The sequence below is a fragment of the Heloderma suspectum genome, chromosome 2 (genome assembly GCF_057233095.1).
Source record: "Heloderma suspectum isolate Gila_16-S chromosome 2, 16-S_ref, whole genome shotgun sequence".
NCBI classification, from domain to species: domain Eukaryota; kingdom Metazoa; phylum Chordata; class Lepidosauria; order Squamata; family Helodermatidae; genus Heloderma; species Heloderma suspectum.
Window position 1 is genome coordinate 294,494,002 of NC_139459.1, and position 21,798 is coordinate 294,515,799.

At 42.7% G+C, this 21,798-nt stretch overlaps 1 protein-coding gene across 1 annotated transcript in view; it reads left to right on the top strand.

Moving 5' to 3' along the window:
• The window catches only part of LOC146354844 (fibulin-2-like), an 86,890-nt gene extending 66,202 nt beyond the window's left edge, over positions 1 to 20,688 (top strand). The window contains exons 12-16 of the mRNA XM_084839957.1: positions 6,908 to 7,033; positions 9,621 to 9,737; positions 9,829 to 9,957; positions 13,539 to 13,662; positions 17,007 to 20,688. Coding sequence (XP_084696083.1) covers positions 6,908 to 7,033; positions 9,621 to 9,737; positions 9,829 to 9,957; positions 13,539 to 13,662; positions 17,007 to 17,364 — 854 coding nt within the window. The 3' untranslated portion in view covers positions 17,365 to 20,688. The remainder of the gene's footprint in view (positions 1 to 6,907; positions 7,034 to 9,620; positions 9,738 to 9,828; positions 9,958 to 13,538; positions 13,663 to 17,006) is intronic.
• Positions 20,689 to 21,798: the final 1,110 nt, after the last annotated feature.

Consider the following 21,798-nt stretch of genomic DNA (forward strand, 5'->3'; position numbering starts at 1 on the left):
TTCCAAGAAAATAGGCCCCAATAGTTAGGAACACCGATGTGGTAATCCACCAGGTTCATTTTCTGGATGTGGACATTGTAGGTCTACTTGTGCAGATTTGTAGCATGGATCCCGCTTAAGCCCAATTCTACGCAAATTACTTTTCAGCCGGGGGATTATTGTCAGCTGAATCTGAAAACTTGAGCATGCTAATTGGAAGAAAAAACAGCTAGTTGTGCAACCTCTCACGTATGCTAGTCAGAGAGAAAAAATAAATGAGGAACATGTTATGCAAACTTGAGGAATTGTCTGCAAATAGCAAGAGTGAAATAAAAACCTCCCCCCACCACGTCTGCAGGAAGAATAGAGGTGAAACTCATAAGGCATTTGAAACAGGGATGCATGCTGAGGAATGTGTGAGGAATTCGATCTTTGCAAATTCCTATGTGTAATGGCCTAATCTGCACCCCTTGGACTACTAGGAGGATCAGAACTTACCTGTCCATCAGATTTGTCACTCTTCTGAATGTTGTGATGCAGTTCTCAGCAGTTCAATAGTGGTAGACGGCAGTATTGTAACCGGAACTCTCCCCACAACCTGATAGGGATGTACGAAAGTCACTTACCTTTTCGCGGATTCTGTTCGTGGAGGGGGGGAGGCGATCCAGTGCTCCCCACCGGAATCCTCGATGGCTGGCTCTGCTCCGTGGAGCAGCCGGCCAGGCTGGATTTCCAGCTGTGGACTGGCTGGTGCGGACGCAAATGGCGGCTGCCGTAGCAGCCGCCATTTGCATCCAGCCAGGGAGACGTGATAGGCTACGTAAGTCTTTACATAGCCTATCACATCTGGGTAAAAAAAAACTAATGGCGTACGCAAATGGCAGCGGCTACAGCGGCCGCCATTTGCATTCCTTATTTTTTGCCATTTTAGTCTACATAAATATTTACGTAGACTATTACGGCAAAAAAAAAAGGGGGAACGCAAATAGCGTAGTGGGTGCTATTTATAGCAAAGGGCAGACCAGAAGCTTGAAGAGCAACAGCAAGATGAGGCAGTGGGAAATGCTGAGGTGAAGAAAAATGGAATAGAGGATACTCCTTGGAAAAGGGTGACAGGAGAAGAAGAACTAGACGCCACTCTGCACCGGTGGAAGCAGTGGAGCTGTGGAACCGATTCCAGGTACTTGCAGATGAGACTGGAGGACAGCCTGCAGAGGAAGAATCACAGGGGAACCTGCATGAGAATGAGCAAGAGGCTAAAGGTCAGTCAAACAGAGGCGATGAAACCCAGGCCTACAAGAAGAAGAAGAGAAGAGTGGTAGTAGTGGGAGACTCCTTGCTGCGTGGGGTCGAGACCCAAGTATGTCGCGAAGACCCATGGACTCGCCAGGTATGTTGTCTCCCGGGAGGACAGATTAGAGACGTCACTGAAAGGTTGCCTGCACTCTTAAAGCCCACTGACAAGTATCCCTTTCTTCTCATCCATGTGGGAACAAATGATACCGCCAAGCGGAGTTACGAAGAGATCATGTCAGACTTTGAAGCTTTGGGAAGGAAACTCAAGAACTTTGGGGCCCAGATAGTTTTCTCATCCATCCTTCCAGTAGTTAGAAGAGGGATAGAAAGGGAACGAAAAATACTCTGGGTGAATGACTGGCTACGAAGGTGGTGCCGACGAGAGAGATTTGGATTCTGGGACCACGGGCTATACTTCCTGGAAGATGGGCTGTTGGCTAGGGATGGGTTGCACCTCACAAAGGATGGGAAGAATGTGTTTGGCCGCAGCATGAAGAACTTCATCAGGAGGGTTTTAAACTGAATCCTACGGGGAAGGGAGATGTAATGTTGAGGGTAACGATGGACATAGGCGCATGCACTGCAATGGAGAGAACAGCTCTGATAGCACCCAATAATAGTCTTCAGACACATGTAGGAAGAAAGCCAGACTATGTAGCACAGGGTCTTCAGTGTCTATATACTAATGCCCAGAGTATGGGAAACAAACAGAACGAACTTGAACTCTTAATACAAGAGGGAAATTATGACCTGATAGGTATAACTGAGACTTGGTGGGATGACTCTCATGACTGGAATACAGCAATTGAAGGATATAACTTGTTCAAAAAGAACAGGAGGAACAGAAAGGGAGGTGGGGTTGCACTGTATGTGAAAAATACATATCTCTGCACAGAAATACAGGAGGAGGAGCTTGGTAGCCCCATCGAGAGCATCTGGGTTGAAATAAATGGAGCAAAGAATAAAAGGAACCTGGTGGTCGGAGTCTCCTACCGGCCACCCAATCAAGGAGAAGACAAGGATGAAACTTTTGAAAAGCAAATAGCCAATGTTTTAAGGAAGCATGATGTAGTAGTAATGGGGGACTTCAGTTTCCCCGATATTTGTTGGGAGACAAATTCTGCAAAACATGGCCCCTCCAGGAAATTCCTGACTTGTGTGGCGGATAACTTCCTCCTACAGAAAGTAGAGAAAGGAACTAGAGGATCGGCTATCCTTGACTTGATCCTAACCAACAGAGATGACTTAGTGGATAAAGTAGCAGTTACAGGAACTCTGGGGGAAAGCGACCATGTTGTACTTGAGTTCTTGGTTCTAAGGGAAGCAAAATCTGAGTGTAATCAAATGCGTACCCTGGATTTTAGGAAAGCTGATTTTCATAAACTCAGAACAATGATCAGTAAGGTCCCATGGCAAGCAATGCTAACGAGAAAAGGAGTCCAAGATGGGTGGGAGCTTTTAAAAAAGGAAATTCTCAAGGCACAATCACAAGCAATTCCAACAAGAAGAAAAGGTGGAAGACAACAGAATAAGCCAATGTGGCTTCACAATAAGCTTAGGGATGACCTGAAAACAAAAAAGGACACATATAGGAAGTGGAAAGAAGGCCAAGTAACAAAGGAAGAGTACAGGCAGATAGCACAGAATTGCAGGGATGGCGTCAGGAAGGCTAAAGCTGAGAATGAGCTGAGGTTAGCGAGGGATGTTAAAAACAACAAAAAGGCTTTCTTCAGCTACATGCATAGTAAAAGGAAGAGGAAAGAAATGGTGGTTCAGCTATTAAATAAGGATGGCAAAACGATAACAGATGACAAAGAAAAGGCAGAGGTGCTCAATTCCTACTTTGGCTCAGTCTTCTCCCAAAAGAGGGTCTATGACCCCGCTGGCAAAGGTGAAGTACATGCTGAAGGGGCAGGATTGCAGCTTGAGATCGACAGGCATATGGTCAAGGAACACCTCATTACTTTGAATGAGTTCAAATCTCCAGGGCCAGATGAACTGCATCCTAGAGTCATAAAGGAACTGGCAGAAGAACTCTCAGAACTGCTGTCTATTCTCTTTGAGAAATCATGGAGGACGGGGGAAGTGCCAGATGACTGGAGGAGGGCTAACGTTGTCCCTATCTTCAAACAGGGTAAAAAGGAGGAACCTGGGAACTACAGACCAGTCAGTCTGACATCAATCCCTGGGAAAATTCTGGAGCAGATGATAAAGCAATCCATCTGGAAGCACCTTGACAACAATGCCGTGATTACTCGAAGCCAACATGGATTTGTCAAAAACAAGTCCTGCCAGACAAATCTGATCTCATTTTTTGATCAAGTAACCTCCCTTGTAGACCGTGGGAATGCTGTAGACATCATATACCTTGACTTCAGCAAAGCTTTCGACAAAGTGCCCCATAATATCCTGATGAGCAAACTAGCTCAAAGTGGGCTAGATGAAACAACGATCCGGTGGATCCACAGTTGGCTACAGAATCGGACTCAAAGAGTGCTTATCAATGGGACCTTCTCAAACTGGGGAGAGGTAACGAGTGGGGTACCGCAGGGCTCAGTCCTGGGCCCAGTGCTCTTCAACATTTTTATTAATGACTTGGAGGAGGAGGTGCAGGGACTGCTGATCAAATGTGCAGATGACACAAAATTGGGAGGGATAGCTAATATTTTGGAAGACAGAAACAAAATTCAAAGTGATCTGGATAGACTGGAGTGCTGGGCAGAAAACAACAGAACGACATTTAATAGGGATAAATGCCAAGTTCTGCATCTAGGAAAAAGAAACCAAATGCACAGTTACAAGATGGGGGATACGTGGCTCAACCACACTACAAGCGAGAAGGATCTTGGAATTGTTGTCGATCACAAGCTGAATATGAGCCAACAATGTGATGTGGCTGCAAAAAAGGCAAATGCTCTTTTGGGCTGCATTCATAGAAGCATAGCTTCCAAATCCCGGGAAGTACTAGTTCCCCTCTACTCAGCACTGGTTAGGCCTCATCTGGAGTACTGTGTCCAGTTCTGGGCACCACATTTTAAGAAGGATGCAGACAAACTGGAGAGGGTTCAGAGGAGGACAACAAAGATGATCAGGGTACTGGAAACAAAGCCCTATGAAGAGAGACTGAAAGAACTGGGCATGTTTAGCCTTGAGAAGAGAAGACTGAGGGGAGATATGATAGCACTCTTCAAGTACTTGAAAGGTTGTCACAGAGAAGGCGGCCAAGATCTCTTCTTGATCATCCCAGAGTGCAGGACACGGAATAATGGGCTCAAGTTACAGGAAGCCAGATTCCGGCTGAATATCAGGAAAAACTTCCTGACTGTAAGAGCAATACGACAATGGAACCAATTACCTGGGGAGGTGGTGGGCTCTCCCACACTGGAGGCCTTCAAGATGAGGCTGGACAGCCATTTGTCAGGGATGCTCTGACTTGGATTCCTGCATTGAGCAGGGGGTTGGACTCGATGGCCTTGTAGGCCCCTTCCAGCCCTACTATTCTATGATTCTATGATTCTATGATTCTATGATTTGCATTCCTTTTTTATTCAATGTTTTAGCCTACGTAAATATTTACGTAGATTAAAACAGCGAAAAATAAGGAACGCAAATGGTGACCGCCGTAACCGCCGCCATTTGCGTACACCATTGTTTTTGTTTTTACCCAGACGTGATAGGCTACGTAAAGACTTAGATAGCCTATCATGGCAAAGACCAGACTGCAAATGGCGGCCACGGCAGCTGGTCGAAAGACCAGCTGCCACCGCCGCCAAAGCCACCGCTGGAGCCGCTGCCATCTGGAACATCCACCCCAGGTAAGTCTCATCCCGGGGAGGATTCATGGGGGGGGCGGGGGGCAGGCCATTCCGCCATGGATTTCGGGGGGCCGTTTGCCTTCCATTGCCTTCCCCGCTACAGTCTGCCATGAAAACGCCAGCACAAGCAGCTTCCCTCTAGGGGTCAGCAATGACCCGGTGCTTGCACAGGAGGAACCTTTCCTTTTCATGCATGTCTACTCAGACATAAGTCCCATTATATTTAATTGAGCCTACTCCCAGGGAGGATTGCATCATAAATGCATCAAAATATGTTTAAACACTATTTTTCAGAAAACATATCCATTTAAATAATATTTTTAGAGAAAAACCCATGTTTAAATACATATCTAAGGATATATGCAGGATATATATTGGAGAGGATTTAAAAAAGAATCACAGATTAATGCCGAAACAGTGACGCAGCTTTATTGTGAGTGTTGGAAAATATTGATTTCATTGCTGCTGTTGGTAGCCTTGTTTGGTGGCTACGTAATCCAGAATCAGCACTGACAGTACAAGTCATGGTGCAAGCAATACTGCAAATTGATTTCTTTATAAATAAATTAAAATCTACAGGCTGCATGAAGTTGCCCACGGAAAGTGTCAACATGTATGAGCATACCCTGGGGATGTACTGTATATGTTGGAAGTGTCAACATTTATGAGCATACCCTGGAGATTTTATAAAATCTGTTCTGTCTGCATTTCGTGTATTGTCAGGAATCAGATATTTTCCAATTTCCCGAATTTGCACAAATTCGCATTTGCACAAATTCACAGTTGAGAAAATGTGCAAATCCCCCCAAATGCACAAATCCTCTATCCAAAATGCACAAATCCCCCCCAAATGTGCATTTTCATGCTTTAGCCTGTGGGGAAAATGCACGTTTTCTGCTTTTTTTTGTTGTTTTTTACATATTTTTCTCCTATTGAATTTGCATAACATTTTGGAAAGTAAAAAAAATCTGGTCCACAAGTCTGTTGAATCCATGCATCTTGGGAAAAGCTGGTCTGCTGCAGAACTTGCCAGTCAGATTCATAGAAACTCGAACTCATTTGATTCCATTGCAGATTTCTCCAACATCCCACATTACACCCTCCTCTGTAATGTGCATCCCATTGCACAACTTCTCTTTTGGGAATTTTAAAAATAGTTGCATGCACAGAAGTTGTTTGGTAGTGCAAGGATATCTTGCACAAGGCAACTTTCCATGGACATCTGAGAACGTAGAGTGCAAATCTGGAAAACCTGCAGAAACAAAGGGAATGTACATTCCTAACGTAGCACTAAGGGCCACGGTGGCCTAGTGGTTAAGGCGCTGAACTGCAGACTGGAAGGTCGGCAGGTCAGAAGTTCGAGACCCGAGTGCTGCGTGACGGAGTGAGCTCCCGTCTTCAGTCCCAGCTTCTGCCAACCTAGCAGTTCGAAAGCAAGAAATTGCAAGTAGATAAATAGGTACCGCCTCGGCGGGAAAGGTAACAGCGTGCACCTCAGTGTTCAGTCATGCCGGCCACATGACCACGGAAGCATCTTCGGACAGCGCTGGCTCTTCAGCTTAGAAACGGGGATGAGCACCGCACCCTAGAGTCGGACACGACTGGTTGGGGACACCTTTACCTTTTTAACGTAGCACTAATTGTCTGTTTCTATATTTCAACATTCGTCCACACTAATTAGAGTACAAAGTATAAGGAAATATCAAGTCTGAGATCAAAGCAATTATACAACCTAGCCCCCAACACATTAGCCATTTTCTTCTCTTCCTGACTCTCAACCTTGTTTTATGTTTGTGTTCACTCTGTGTTTGTGCCAGATATCAATGAATGCTGGAATTATCCAGGCCGACTATGTCAACACTCATGTGAAAATACACCGGGGTCCTATCATTGTTCCTGTTCTTCTGGCTTTCGCCTAGCTTATGATGGGAAACATTGTGAAGGTACTTCGCTACTCTTTTCCAGGACAAAACTATGAGAGCAACACATGTAGACAGGCTACTTTCTGGGATGCTATATGAGCTTCGCTGGGTTTCATAGGTATGGAGGCCACAATCCAAGCCAGGCATTGGTGGTTTTTCATGTGCTGAACTGACAAAAACGATCTAAGTTTGATCTGTGTTGGTGAGCAGATAATTTCATGAGCAGTAGTGATGACATCAAACTTCATATTGGATGGGGAGGTTAGCATGCGGCTGCATGTGCGACAACGTAGATAAGGATGCAAATTCAAATTGGGAGGCTTCCACCCTTAAAGGTGGCCTTAAAAATTATTTTAAATAAATAAATACTACTAAACGTGTATCTGACTGTGCATCCCATTCAAGGCAATACAGTGTATCTCAGATGCGCATTTGGATGTGTAGCTGAATGCGCATCTTATTTGTGTCGGTGATCTGGTGAATGATATACTTGTGTAAGAATGATTATATGTGTGGATCTTCTTAATTGAATCAGGGTAAATAATTCTGGCTGCTGTTCTAAAGGTTAGTTTCTGTTATTTTTAGTTAAAACTTCCTTGGTCAAGCATCTTGATTGTGGTCAACTTTATACGCCTCCATGAATGAACTATGCAAAAATAGAAGTCCTTAAAATGAGCTGAATAGAACCTTGTTGCATGACAGCAACTTCAGAAATCACCAACAGTGCAATGCTTTTCCTGTCTACTGAGAAGTCCCATCGGGCAGTTTCTGACGGGCCCTTCAGCCCTGCCAATGCTCTTCTGCTCTGCCAATTCCGTTGTGCAAGCAGTGGGTCCTGCTGGCTGTGTTGCATGAGCGGGAACCACCACTTGTGCAAGGGAGATTTAGTGCTTCCTAGGGGAAGCCCTGAAATGAGCAGAAATGCTTATTTCTGGAAGGAGGCACATCGGTGGAGCTCCTTTGCACAAGCTCTGGTGATTTGCCTCCTTCCAGAAACAAGCGTTTCTGTTCATTCCAGGTTGCCCCAGGAGCGCTAAAGTGCTGTTGCCCAAGCAGTGGGGGCTGTTTGTGCAACGCGATCGGCAGGACAGAAGAGAACTGGCAGGGGCGGAAGTGCCCCATTGGATTCTGCCCATTGAATTCAATGGGGCTTCCTCCCCACTTTGTGAGTATAGGACTGCAGCCCAAGTTGTATGTTTTGTTTCTGGCAAATCCATTTTCTTGTAAACTCACCCTATATAGAAGCACTTAGTACTCATCCTTCAGCCTCTCCCCCTTTTTCCTGTTCATTTTCATATTCTCATTTTGATCCTTGTTCCCATAATTCTCACTGATTTGAACTGGAGTATTAATAAATGTATGCTGATTGAAGACAATGAGTTGGATCCAGAGCAGTGTGAACAGAACTCCACTCATGCAATGGGGCTTCCGTCATCCCAACCACAGCCCTCTGCACCCCTCAATAAATGGCTTCTATTGGTCAAGGGACTCTCTGAAACAGCATAGAGGACTGCAGTGAGACAGGAAAATTTGAAGAATTTGGCAGAGCTGCCTTGTACAAGCACAAGTGCCGTTCTGCTCATGCAAGACATCTCTGGATCCAAGCCTGCATTTTTAGGTTTTAAAAAAACGATACTTTGTGGTGGTTATCCAATATCTATTGTTCATGGTACATTTCTGTTTTGTGTAGTCCCTAGATATAAGCTAACATCCCACTCCTAGGAGTCCCTTCATATAGGAAGCTATAGTGGTGAGGCCCTGCCTTAGTTGACATGTGGTCTACTTTCATTCAATTGTATAACTCATAAAATGAGTGACTATCTCCTATGTGAGTCTGTATATACATGTTATAAAAATGTTCAGCTTCAAGGCAAGGTTCATCATCTCTTTTCTTTATGTTGGAATGGTGAAAAAAATCGGGTTACAACCTTCCATTTGTTTAAGCAGTAGATTAATCAATGTTAGTTGATCTATCAGTGTGGGCAAAATTTAATCAGTGGAATTTTGAGTTAAGTGCAAGCTCGTTTGTTGTTTAGAGGCTATTTTTGTTTCTTGCATGTTACAGTAATCCAGGGATGATAATGAAAATACCACGTATAGTCTTCCCTTCTAATAAGTGGTAACTTCACTTTGTAGGGGTTTGGGTAACCATCAGATCTAGTAACATTTAATTGGCTAATTAATCAGTTACTTGATTAGGCCAATGATAAATCACCTAAACTCTTCAGTCAGGAGGCAGCATAACCAACCCTAACGGCCTGCTTCTCAGATCCTCAGCCAATGTTCAGTTTCCAGGGAGTGGGACACGATCCAAATCATGCTCAAATATTACAAAAAAAGACATGATGAGCCTCTGGCTTGCTTGCATCCACTTGCACAACTCATAAAATGAGTAATTATATAATTATATGTGTTTCTGTATGTGCAAGCTGGACATCTATCCTCTTGCTTCAAGACACAAGACATTTTTCCATTCGGCAACTTATTCAGTGACTGTCTACAGTGGGGCATTTTCACCTTTCTTTCAGTAATTAATACTGGCCAGTGACAGGGGTGTGTCAGTGGTTCCAGTGAATAAATGTGGTTTCTGTACTCACTTTTTATACAGATGTCAATGAATGTGACAACAATCCATGCAGTCAAGAATGTGCTAATATTTATGGTTCCTATCAGTGTTACTGCAGGCAAGGCTATCAATTAGCAGAAGATGGCCATTCTTGTAAAGGTACATTCTGGATTTTCCTACACCAATATTGTTGCACATTTGTGTTGGAGAATCATGTTGCTTTATATGGTTGTAATTGCTTTTATTCCAGATATTGATGAATGTGCACAAAGTGCAGGTATTCTCTGCACTTTCCGCTGCCTCAACGTACCTGGAAGTTATCAGTGTGCTTGCCCTGATCAAGGATATACAATGGGGGCAAACGGGAGGACTTGTCGAGGTAAGAATGAGGCTGAAGTGCCTCACATCCCCCTCATGCATCACATTATGTCTCCTTGTTACATCACATTATGTCTCCTGTGTGCTATATTACCTTTATATATATATAAAAAATAACAATACGTGAAATTATAGTGGCAGAACTATATGGAGCTCTGTTTCCCGTGTGTGGCTCATTGGGGGGAGCCCCTGAAGAAAGCTCTTTTGCTTGTTCTCCAAGTCTAGGCATAGCCTCCTACCATGGTTCTCCGCCAGCTGGGGACAGCTGGGTAGGGGGATAAGTTTGGAGACACTTGTCCTTTGTTGCCTTCTGCTGAATTGCATTGCTTGTGAGGTTATAGTTGGTCCAATAAAGACCAGAGTAACTGTTCACTGAAGTAAGGCCTAATTCACATGTGCAGCTTAATCATTCATTGAAGGTGCAATCCTATCTGAATGCCTGTCAGCCTTTGCACTCAGAGGCTGACGAGCATCCTATGCAGAGCAGAGGAGCGCGGAGGCCGTCATCGCCTCTGCGCTCCCCCTGCTCTGCATGTTAGCTAGGCAGGCATTTTAGCTGAGGTAGTGGGGAGCGAGATGGAATGAGGTTAGGGGGGCAGGATTGTTTGTAAGGTGGCCACCCCAGTCTCCTCCCCTCCCTGCTCACAGAACTGCCCCCTTGCCCTCCTCTCTGAGCTGACATTTGAGAGCTCAGAGAGGCAGCTGGTGCAGTTCTCTCCACGCCAGCTGTGAGGGGGTGGGGAGCTCAGACTCCTGGGTCTGAAGTTGGAGCACTGTCTTTGACCTCAGATCCAGGAATCCCAACTATCCTATCCCCACCCACCCCTGTCCGAAACTGCCTAGGGGTCATAGGATTGTTCTCCTCATTTTCATCAAATGATGATTTACATGTATGAGTCAGCCATCATAGATCACTCTTTGACTCTCATATTGTCAGATGTCATCTCCAACATAATACTTTGCAATGGAGACCATTTCCACTTTGGATGATATTTTTCAAGTGGTGAACGTATCATGTGAATGTATCTTTCTTTTGTCAGCCCTATGCTGGACAAAGTGGGCTTCCCTGTTACAGCCTGTAAGCCTGATAATCCCTTAGCATAATGAATATGTCTATGAATGGTGTTGCTTTAATAGGCCTGGGTCCAGATTTTGATGAGCGTTGGGCAGGCTGTCCATGGTGCCCCTCCCACTGTTGACTAGGCCACCAAGTACCTGCCACAACTCCCACACCCATGGAAACACTGCTGCAGCTGCCAGCCTCCCCTTCACCCTTATAGTCCCAAACATCTGGAGGACACCAAATTGAGGAAGACTGACATAGGCACATACCACTGCTACTGTCCCTATAGCACAGCAGGGGCACTTTTGGCTATGTAAATACTCTGATATGCTTAAATCGGTTGTCTCTGAAACTGAACATCTGCCTTCCTTCCTTCCTTCCTTTCTTCCTTTTTGTTGTTTTCTTAACAGAATCCAATAACACTGGTAGCATATCAATGGTACTACAATTACTGCCTCAAAAATTGGTGTATGAGGTCTAAAACAGTTTTTGACCACAGTACATGTGGAAATGAACCTAACTGAAGGTCCTTCGGTGTTTCTTTGTAGCCCAGTCATGAATGACCTGGATCATGATATTCTATGATAGTCCCCTAACTTTTCCTTACTTTTGGAGGAGGAGGCAGACCAAAATCATACTGCCCATGACACCTCTTGAAGCCCATGCATCGGAGTAAGATCTGAACAGAGTATGCACACCTAACTTCTAACTTCTCTTGGTCATAAGCCCAAATCAGATGGTCGGTGTCCAGACTTTGGGGAGATAATGGCCACATGATTTGTGCATGTTGGATTTCCAGCACATGAGACCCATTTAAACATTACAACCATGTGTGAACTCCAGAGCTCTTGAACATTGGACAGCCCAGTGAACAGAACAGGATGTGATCTCTCTTCCACACCATGCGTAGGAAGATTGCAAGGGAAAGGATTTTTTTTATCCAGGATATTTCATCCTGAAATCCAATAAATGTTTGTTTCCTTTCCTTTCTGTTTCATTCATGGCCTTTTTACGGCTTAGTGAATTCAAGCTGATCTGTTTGAACTGGCATGGTAGGTTTGTATGTTATGGATCATTGTTTTCAAAGTTGTGTGGTAAAGCTTCAGAGAGCCAAGATGGAGAAGTAAATATTTTTTGCGACCATATGGAAACAATTTACTTTTTTACCTAGTTTTAAGAATCAGTGAGGAGGGGCTTAATTTACTTTACTTCTCTTTGACTTCATATTTAATTTTTCCCCTTGGGCTTTTAAACCAAGCCACACTCCATGCAAGAACAATTCTAGACCCTCAGGGAAGGTTACAGTATTTCTTTAGGAGTCTGTCTCCCGTATGACAACTGGCAAATTTCACCACAGTACTTTGCCACATGGATTGTCTGTTAACATTTATTTTATTTGCAAACCACTGAATGCTGTCTAGACATTTGAGAGTTTTCTGTGTGGCTACAAGAGCTGAGCTAGGTTTTTTCCTGCTTGAACTGGATCCATTGCATCTGGTATTCCGTATCTTCGGAACCACGGTTTCTTATTTTGTCATCTTATTGTTCAAGAATTGTTCTTGTGCCTAGCAACAAAATGGTCTTTAATTCTATCTTTAAGCACATTATGTGGAAATAAAATTTTTTGAATGCAGTGGAATTACAGGCAGCTTCATATATGCAATTTGGGGCTTTTAAAAGAATCTTATGTGATGCTTCCAACCATTTAGAAAGTAATGTGTCCAAATAAGATGCCAGTGAAAAGCAGGTCCACAAAAAGGAAAGAGTCCAAACCTTTATAGCTTCCTACATGTGTGAAAAATTACTGACTTTGGTTGTCTTTTTGCATCTTAATTGAGGAGTAGAGAATTCTATCAGGGGTGGGTGGATCTGTAATGCCTGATTTTGCTCAGTTTCTCAATTTTTGTTGTCACTTTCAGGGTCATTCAAGCAATTTTCACATCAGATTGCATTTTTTTTAAAGTCCACAAAAACTTTTTAGGCACTTTTTTTTTTAATGCATTTTTGTATGCATTTTAAAATGTTGAAAAATTTGTGCACTTTTGCACATGTATGCGTTTTTTTCAAGTGATTTTTCAATGATTTTGTTCTGCAAATAAATGCATTTTGTGCATGGTTTTTAATGTATGCATTTTTAAAGTGTACATATTCTGTGTGCTTTTTTTTTTTTTTTTTTGCAAACTGCATCACAGAGTTCTAGTGATACTAAATATTTAACTTAAATATAAGTATCAGAGAGGATACCTGTCAAGTGAGCTCTTGCTGCCAGCCCGTGGACAAAATGGGTAAATTATTCACAAATAGGTAGATAGGCTTAATGCTAAACTTTTATTATATCGAAGCAAAATGCATGCATTCCCCACTTGTGTTAACAGAAATGTATCACAGTGATATTTTCCCATACTTAACCCAAAGTCTGTTCATCCAGGTGATATTTCTTGCATGGTTTTGGAATAAGGTTGTAGCTACACTGTTTTATAATTGTGTTATGTAATCTTTCCTATATGTTTCATTCCCAGATATTGATGAATGTGCAATGGGAACCCACAATTGTACAACAGCAGAGTCTTGCTACAATATCCAAGGCAGCTTCCGATGTCTTTTGTTTGAGTGCCCACCAAACTACAGAAAAGTGTCTGATACGTAAGTCCAACCCATGCCACCACTAAATCCCCCCTCCCCAGCCTCCAATATACAACAGCTATATCACAGGGTGGTTTTTTAGCATTCTCTACAATAATTATTTTGTTTGATCATTGACTGTTGCAACCCTACTGCTCCTGTTTAAGGCTACTTGTGCTCTTCTCAAGGTCTTTGAATAAGGCCACACAATGAGTTTGTTACAGAGGGGAGCTTTGATCCCAGGTCTCCCAGACTCTGATCTAACTATTTGTCCACTGGATTTACAGCAGTTTCTGTAGAGCAGAGCAGGCTAAGACAAAGTGATGCTATTCATCAAAGCCAACTGAGAGCTAACCATAAAAATAACATGAAGGAACATGGGTTGTGTTCCTGTTCTTTTTATTAATTCAAGCGGAGAGTGCTCTTGTTATCCTTTCTTTGGATGGCATACTGCAATCACATCAAGGATAACTTTTTAAAGTAGCCATGACTAAACGTCTCCAGGCTTTTGCTTCAGTGTATTCCAACTGATGTTACTGGGACCTCTTTGGATCATATATTTATTTTTACTTATTTTATTTATACATTTATGACTTCCTTTCAGCCCCCACAGAGCCCCCCTCCAGAAACTTACACTTAAAACCTATATCAACATGAAAGCATTAATGTAAAAAAAGAAGACTTTTTAGAATTGTGAAAACTTTAAAAAACACATTTAAAACTTTAAAACATCGTCAACAGCAGAATTAAGTGCAGGAGAGAATCTTAAACACAGGGTGTGGAGGGAAAACATTTAAAATACTAAAACGCCATATAAAACTAAAAAAAAGTTTTTACAGCCTGCCTAAAACTGAATAGAGAAGGAGCCAGCCTAACTTCCTTTGGGAGAGAGTTCCACAGGTGGGGTGCTACTACAGAGAAGGCCCTATCCCATGTTCCCACCAACCTACTACCTAGCCCCTCTTGGTGGTAGCACGTGCAAAAGGGCATCTGAAGAAGATCTTAAACTACAGACAGGTTCATATGGGAGGAGGCAAATATTTCAGATATTCTGAAGAATATATAGCTGGGACTGAGCCAAAACAAGGATGGGGGGCATTTTTTCATTAACACTTTCATGCCCTGAAAAAAGCACCCTGCTTTTAGGCATTTTTTCAGAGAAGGCCGTAAACAGCAGCATAATTATTTGCCCATCCAAAGTGAGTACAGGAAGCAAATCTGATTGACTATATACTATTGGTGTAAATACTCATTCATTCATAAAATAGCCAAATCTAATTGACTAAGAGGCATCATTACACCAACACACTGGCGACCTAATTCGTGAGGGGCTGGGATCACTGTTCCCGATGGCTGTTTGCTAGTTTTTAATGGCAATGAAGCAAGAGACAAAGAGCAGATTCAAACAGGTCAGCACTTGAAAGGTGCGGAGGAAATTTTGGGCCCCTTCCCCTTGAAAGCCTCCCCACTTGTACCAAAACATTTGCCTATGGACATCTGGTACAAACCTAATTTGATGTTAATTACTGTTATATTGTGTGGGAGCGTGGAGATTGGGCTTAGATGACATGATTTTGAGAATGGAAAAGAAGGAAAATAGAAGTAAATCATGACTTTTAAAAAGGAGATTCTAAGGCCTTCCTTCAAAATGAGAGGCATTGTTAATTCCAGAGGACAAGGGACCAAAATGGGTGATTATTTTTACTGGACCAGTCTCTTTAAGGGCAAAGATACTGCACAGTGAGACAGGGCAGTGCTTCGCTTGCATGAACACCCACTTGCCATTCTAGGAATTAAAAGGGGTCTGTTAATGTGCATTCTGAGGCTCTTAGTGATAGTCTTTTATATGTTGTCATCTCTAATTCCATATTGAAATGTTGCTTCTTATTTATTTTGTATATGATGCGATATTTAAATTCTAACTGCCTCAACCTGCTAGCTCCTTGGATGGTTTGGAGACCAGTGTGGTGTAGTGGCTAGAGTGCTGGACTGGGAGTCAGGAAATCTGGGTTCTAGTCTCCACTCAGCCATGGAAGGTCACTGGCCAGTCACAGACTCTCACCCCAACCCACCTCACAGTGCTGTTCTTGTGAGGAGGATACAATGAAGAGGATGAAGTTTATATATGCTGCCTTGGGTTCCTTATGGAGGAAAAAAGGCAAGATATAAATGTAATAATAAATCAAATAAAAATAAATGTACTTTGGTATACCTCATTCCTGACTCTCATTCCAGCTAACGTAACCTATGTCTAGCCTGTCCCAAGACAAAATATGCTGCCTCTCGCTTCCACCCAGGCAATCTTTGCTGTCCCTGCAGACTTTGCCATGGCGGAGAGGGACCCTCCCAAGAACACCAGAAATACAGACCTAGTTCACATGATCACTGCAGCCCACCATGGCTTATTAGCTTATTAGCCATGGTGGGTTGTCGCACCCACAGACACCAAGTTGCCAGTCAAGCCCCCACCACTGCATCTTCTGATTATGTGCGAACCTGGTGAGGGTGGCTTGTTGGGGTGGTTGAAGAGCCACCCTGAACCCATGGGCTGTTTTAGGGCTGTGGGTCAGTTGTCAACCTCTCCATCAACCCACCCTTGCCATGTTTGCAGGTAACAGGAAGCTATGGCACACCTCGCCACACCCCAAATATTCAAAATGGCAGCCACTGCCGCGACGAGAAGCCCCGTGGATAAATTCACCCATTGCGGCTTCTCATTATGTGCGCACTGGGCCGCCAAAGTCTCCACAAATTTCCTACAAGAGTATACGGATTAAAATAATATCATATAATGAGAATCAAGATGGGGTCTCTGACAGTAGAGCATCCATTGTATTTGCCCAAAGGCCTGCCCTGGAAGCTCTGCCTGAGACTCTGTAGAGCCATCCCAGACACAGATGTGGTTCCTGAACCACTGTTGTGATTTAGTATAAGGCAGCTCCTTATGTACACCTTGAAATGAAAACAGCAAATCTACAGCCCTTGTAAGCATGGCTCTCTAGGATTTTGTATAGCCTGATCAGAGCACTGAGCATTTGATGGATCACAGAGTCCTTATCCAGGCAACTTACACAGTATGACTTTGTCTGTATCCCTTTATGTGCTCATTGTAGAGCTTCCAGGAAGGGCTTTGAAGGTTCATGATCTTTCAATACTTGGCTGTTATGCTGACAGTTGCATCAGTGTAAAGAGTGTTGGAAAAAGAGAACAAGCAGCTGTTAATTGCACGTTCAAAGTCTGCAGCTCTGCTGTGTATCCGCCTAACACAAGAGAGAGGTTTCTGGGACTCCACAAATCACCCAGATGCATATCTTTCGAATCACAGTTACTGCAGTGCTAAATATTTCCTTTTCCTCTTCTCCCAGGAGATGCGAGCGTATCAACTGCTTCAGCTATCTGGAGTGCCAAAACACTCCACTGCGAATCACTTACTATCAGCTTAACTTCCAAACTAACATTGTCGTGCCAGCTCATATTTTCCGAATTGGTCCCTCGCCTGCTTATGCTGGAGACAACATAATCCTTACCATCAACAAAGGAAATGAAGAGAACCACTTCAGCACCAGAAAGCTTAATTCCTACACAGGCATTGTCTACCTTCAGCGGCAAGTGAAGGAACCCAAAGACTTTTTGTTAGATGTTGAAATGAAGCTTTGGCGTCAAGGAACATACACAACTTTTCTGGCCAAAATTTATATCTTCATCACTTCTCATGCATACTGAGGCATATGCAGTGCCCTTGGAGTTTATTGGTGCTATCATCTTTAACTTTTCTACCAAATCTGCTGATGATGGTAGAAAATCTATACTTAGCCTCTTATATTATTTTTCTAGCTCTTTAAACTTCTTTGTTTTTGTAAAATTAACTTAAAATGTATTGACTCATCTCTCTTATAACTCTGGATTTTTAACTGAGGAAAGGAAGGCTTTGAGCTTTAAAGCAAATATATGTACAGTAGTTATGCTATGTTCTAAAATCTTCTGTTGGTACTGCACCAGTGACGACTTCAGAATTCATTACATGGGGTGATCTACCCAAACTTAAGTGGTTAAGGCTGCAACCCTATACACGTTTACTGGGGAGCAAGCCCCATTGACCTCAATGGGACTTACTTCTGAGTAGATGTACATAGGATTGGGATCTAGCATACTATTGATTTCAAAAGGAGAACTACGTATATGGTTGAGCAGGATGGTTGAACAGGATGCCAGTTCCTGGCCTTGAAAATGCCTGAAAAATAATTGCATGGCAGACAGACATAGAGCAAGTGACCTCCTTTCATCCTCTATGCTTCTTCCGGTGCAGCTTTTAAGGGGAAAAGAAGCCCCTTTGCCAGAAGAAACATGTGATATATAAAGAGAGCTCACTGTGGCTATATCTACACTACTGCTTAATAGCAGTATTGAAGGACACTGGTAACCTGTTGGGGCATATCACACATTTGATATACTGCCATCGTAGTGTTATTTCCTGCTTTTTATTCCACATTATCCATAATACCACAACAAATGTCATTGTGTGTCCTACAAGGTATAAATGCACAGGACGGATATAGCATTACCATGATGGGATCGTAATGATGTGACACAAGGTGTAGATCTGGCCTGTGTCTTTTTATTCATATCTTCCTCTAGCATACCAGAGAAATCAGATGCTGGTATGTTACTCTTGACCCTTCCCACTCATTCATTTGCTTGCCCAGTAGCAACAGCTGCCTCTTCCTCCAGCTAGGATACAACAAGGTTGGTGGCTGAAATAGTAACCTTTCAGGCAAGTGAGCAAGGAGGGACAAGGCAGACATATAAATATCTGATTGGCTAGTATGCTAGAGACAAATCTTAATAACAATATAGACTTCACAACCAATTCACAGCACAGCAAACTCTTTCTCTATATTAGATATATCCTCCAACTTTGAGTCAAGATGTGATAATCCTAAGGCCTGGTTCTTGTGAAAGAATGAGAGCCAGTCTTCTTATGTTCAGTGTCTCGGGAAAAGCAGCTTGAACTATTTTCAGTGTGTTACTTTTCCACAGACGCAATAAGAAGGCTAATTGGTGCTGTAATACAATAGGGTTAAAAGCAGTTTACCAACAGCCTGATTCCAAGGCTTGCTGTGCCAGCTCAGAAGTGCTTAGGATGGGGTACATCAGAAGCTATGAAAGTACATCACCTGCATATCAGAGATGTCACACCAGCACTGCAAAATCAGTGCCAGCCTTTACATGGCAAACCTAATTGCTGTGTGTAAATCATTTCTTACAGTGAATATGTAAAGAGTGGACAACGTACACCCAGACCTTTCTGGCCCAGTGGCACCACACAGTATCCTCGGGCAAATGCTGGGGGCCCAGAGCCCTACACCACTGACACCTACGTTTTCACTAGGCTGGGTGGGCCCCCTTAAGTTTTTTTCCTCCCCTTACCAACTGGTGCTAAGAGGGGCAGCTGCAGTGAGTGTGTAAGCTGTCTTCTTAAGCATTTTCCCATGCCCCTGAGCAACACTAACTGGGAGGGGACCCTCTGAGGGCATTTTGCCCAGAAGCCAGTCCTGATGCCTTTAAACACCCATGTGCACACATCTGAGGAGCCTAATTGTACATGCTGTGTACATGCAGTAATCATGGTTCCATGGAATTAGGGTGGCCCAGATGCAAAAAAGGACAGGGCTCCTGCACCTTTAATAGTTCCCACAACATTAAAGATGCAGGAGCCCTCCCCTCTTTTGCATCTGGCTACCCTAAGTGCAGAGCAGCCCATAAATGTGCATGCCAGTGTTTTTGGTTGTGGTGCCAGATAGACATTCAGAATGCAATGCAGGCTGCAGTGGAACTTAGTTCTGAGTAGGCATGTGTAGGATTGTGCTGTCAGTCAGTCACTATTAAATGTCTTTTCTTTTTCACAGATTATGCATCATTATCTACAAACATAGGCCTCTATCTAACATACATTGGCCTAACTTAGATGGATAATTATCCATCTAAGTTAATAATCAAACCTGAAATGATTATTACCTATCATTTCAGGGGGTTGGACTTGATGGCCTTCTAGGCCCCTTCCAACCCTACTATACTATTCTATGATTCCATGCTTAAAATTAAATATTTTGAGGCATTTTCAGGTTTAAGGGAATAGAGGGATGTGTTGTACTTCCTTGCTGAAATTTGCATTGCAGTTTGAGGCACTTGCCTGGTTTTGTATTTAAATTCAGTTCTGAAGGAACACATTATTTTCGAGAAATTTTGGGTGCAGACAAGATGTATTATACTCTTTCAAGGAAATGCCAAAGATGAAGTATGCCGAACCAAAGATGCTTAAGTTTTTAAAAACACCTTATTGAATTGCATGGCTGAACATTAAGATAAAACTTGAAGTAAACAAATTAGATATATTTTTTCCCTTTTCCAGCCTGAGTCACATTGTGAAAGTGGGAAATTATTTGGCAGCTTGTATAGACCATATGTTATACTAATAGCACAATGCAACTTTTAAATTGTTTTGTATTTCTCATATTTTATATTAAAAAAAAACTGGATGAGGTCTAAATCCATTACTTGTGAGAATGAGTAGTATAATCAAACAGTTTGTGGAAATATACAAGTGAACAGCAAAAATTAAAAATAAATATTTGGGTTTTTAAATAAAACAGTCTCTAGTGCTAAAATTTTATTGAACATCTTTTACCACAGCTATACGTAATCTATAAAAGTATTGTTGATAAAAATAATTCTGATAGATGAGAGATAGATAACTATATAAAACAGTCTATTCCTTTCAATATATTTTACTGGATCTTATTTTGTATATAAAACAAGACACCACATCTTAGAGCCTTTTATAGTAGTAGAAAAGGTATTATGAAATGCTGTAGTATTATAAATTGTAAAATACTACTTTGTACTATGAATATGATTAAACATGTAAATGCTCATGTTTCAAGGGAGAGAAAGAAGAGGGAAAAGATGTGCTATCATTGATCATTTTCTTCAATTGTGTTTTTGTCTGGATTTCAGTACACAGTAAAATATAAATATTGTTATAGCTGAGGTTATACATAGTTGGCCATGTATAATTTGTGTGTTTGTATGTTGGGTGGGGTGGTCCTTTATCTGTACTCTTGGTGTTTACTTGCTACCCCATCTAAACATTTCTATAAAAGTTACGTTCTAATACATGGAATCCAAGTGTTGGAAGTAGAATTACAAGGTATGAAGATGGAAACACTTGAAGACTAGGGCACAGAACTGCAGGCCCAGGGTTCCAATCCAGCCCTCTGGGTTTCCAGTTCCAGTTCCACCCCCTTTTCCCCAATCACCTATCATTTCATGGTTTCCTGGCTTTAGTGCAGTTTCCCCCACATTTCCTTTACGGCTTAGTTACTAGCAGTAGGAGCCTAATGCTAAAAATTGCTGGTATTTTTGACCCTGCCCCTTTTGTCTTTGGCCCCACCCCCTTATTGCCATTGGCCCTGCTCACTTTGGCAGCAGGGCCAAAGGCAATAAGGGGGTGGGGCCAAAGACAAAAGCGGCAGAGTAAAAAATGTGCTCCATGAGAGCTTCTCCAAGAGAAGAGAGAGGTTCTGCCCCCTGCTTTAAGAGCTTGGTGGCTGCAAGGGGCAATGCCGTAGCAATAGTCCCCACCACAGTTGTCTAGTGGTCTCTTGGTTCATCCTTCTCAGTCCCCTATTTGAAGCCACAACTGTTCTCTTTGCAAGTTAGACAGTAGGATTGGTAAAGGGACCATTGACAAAATAGGTCAGGAGGAATGGAGTCTCTAGATTTGGCAACCCCAGAGTAGGAAAACTGACTTAGGATGCAATCCTATACACACCTGCCTGGGAGTCTGTTCCACTGAATTCAGTGGAACGTATTTCTGAGTAAACATGCAGAGGATTGCACTGTTAGAAGGGTTTATAAAGTCATTTATCCAACCCCCTTGCTCAAAGGCAGGGCTACCCATACACCAGAACGCAGATCCAGAAAATCGTGTGATACAGAAAGTGGATTAATTGCAGAAAATGTTCCTAGAGTATAAACTACTTCAAACCTAACAGCTACAAGCTTTCTAGAGCTCATCAACTTGAGAAATGAGCAGTAAAGGTTCAGGAAGAAATATGCTGATTATTCTGCCACACAGGTGGCAAGCCTTGGATTTCA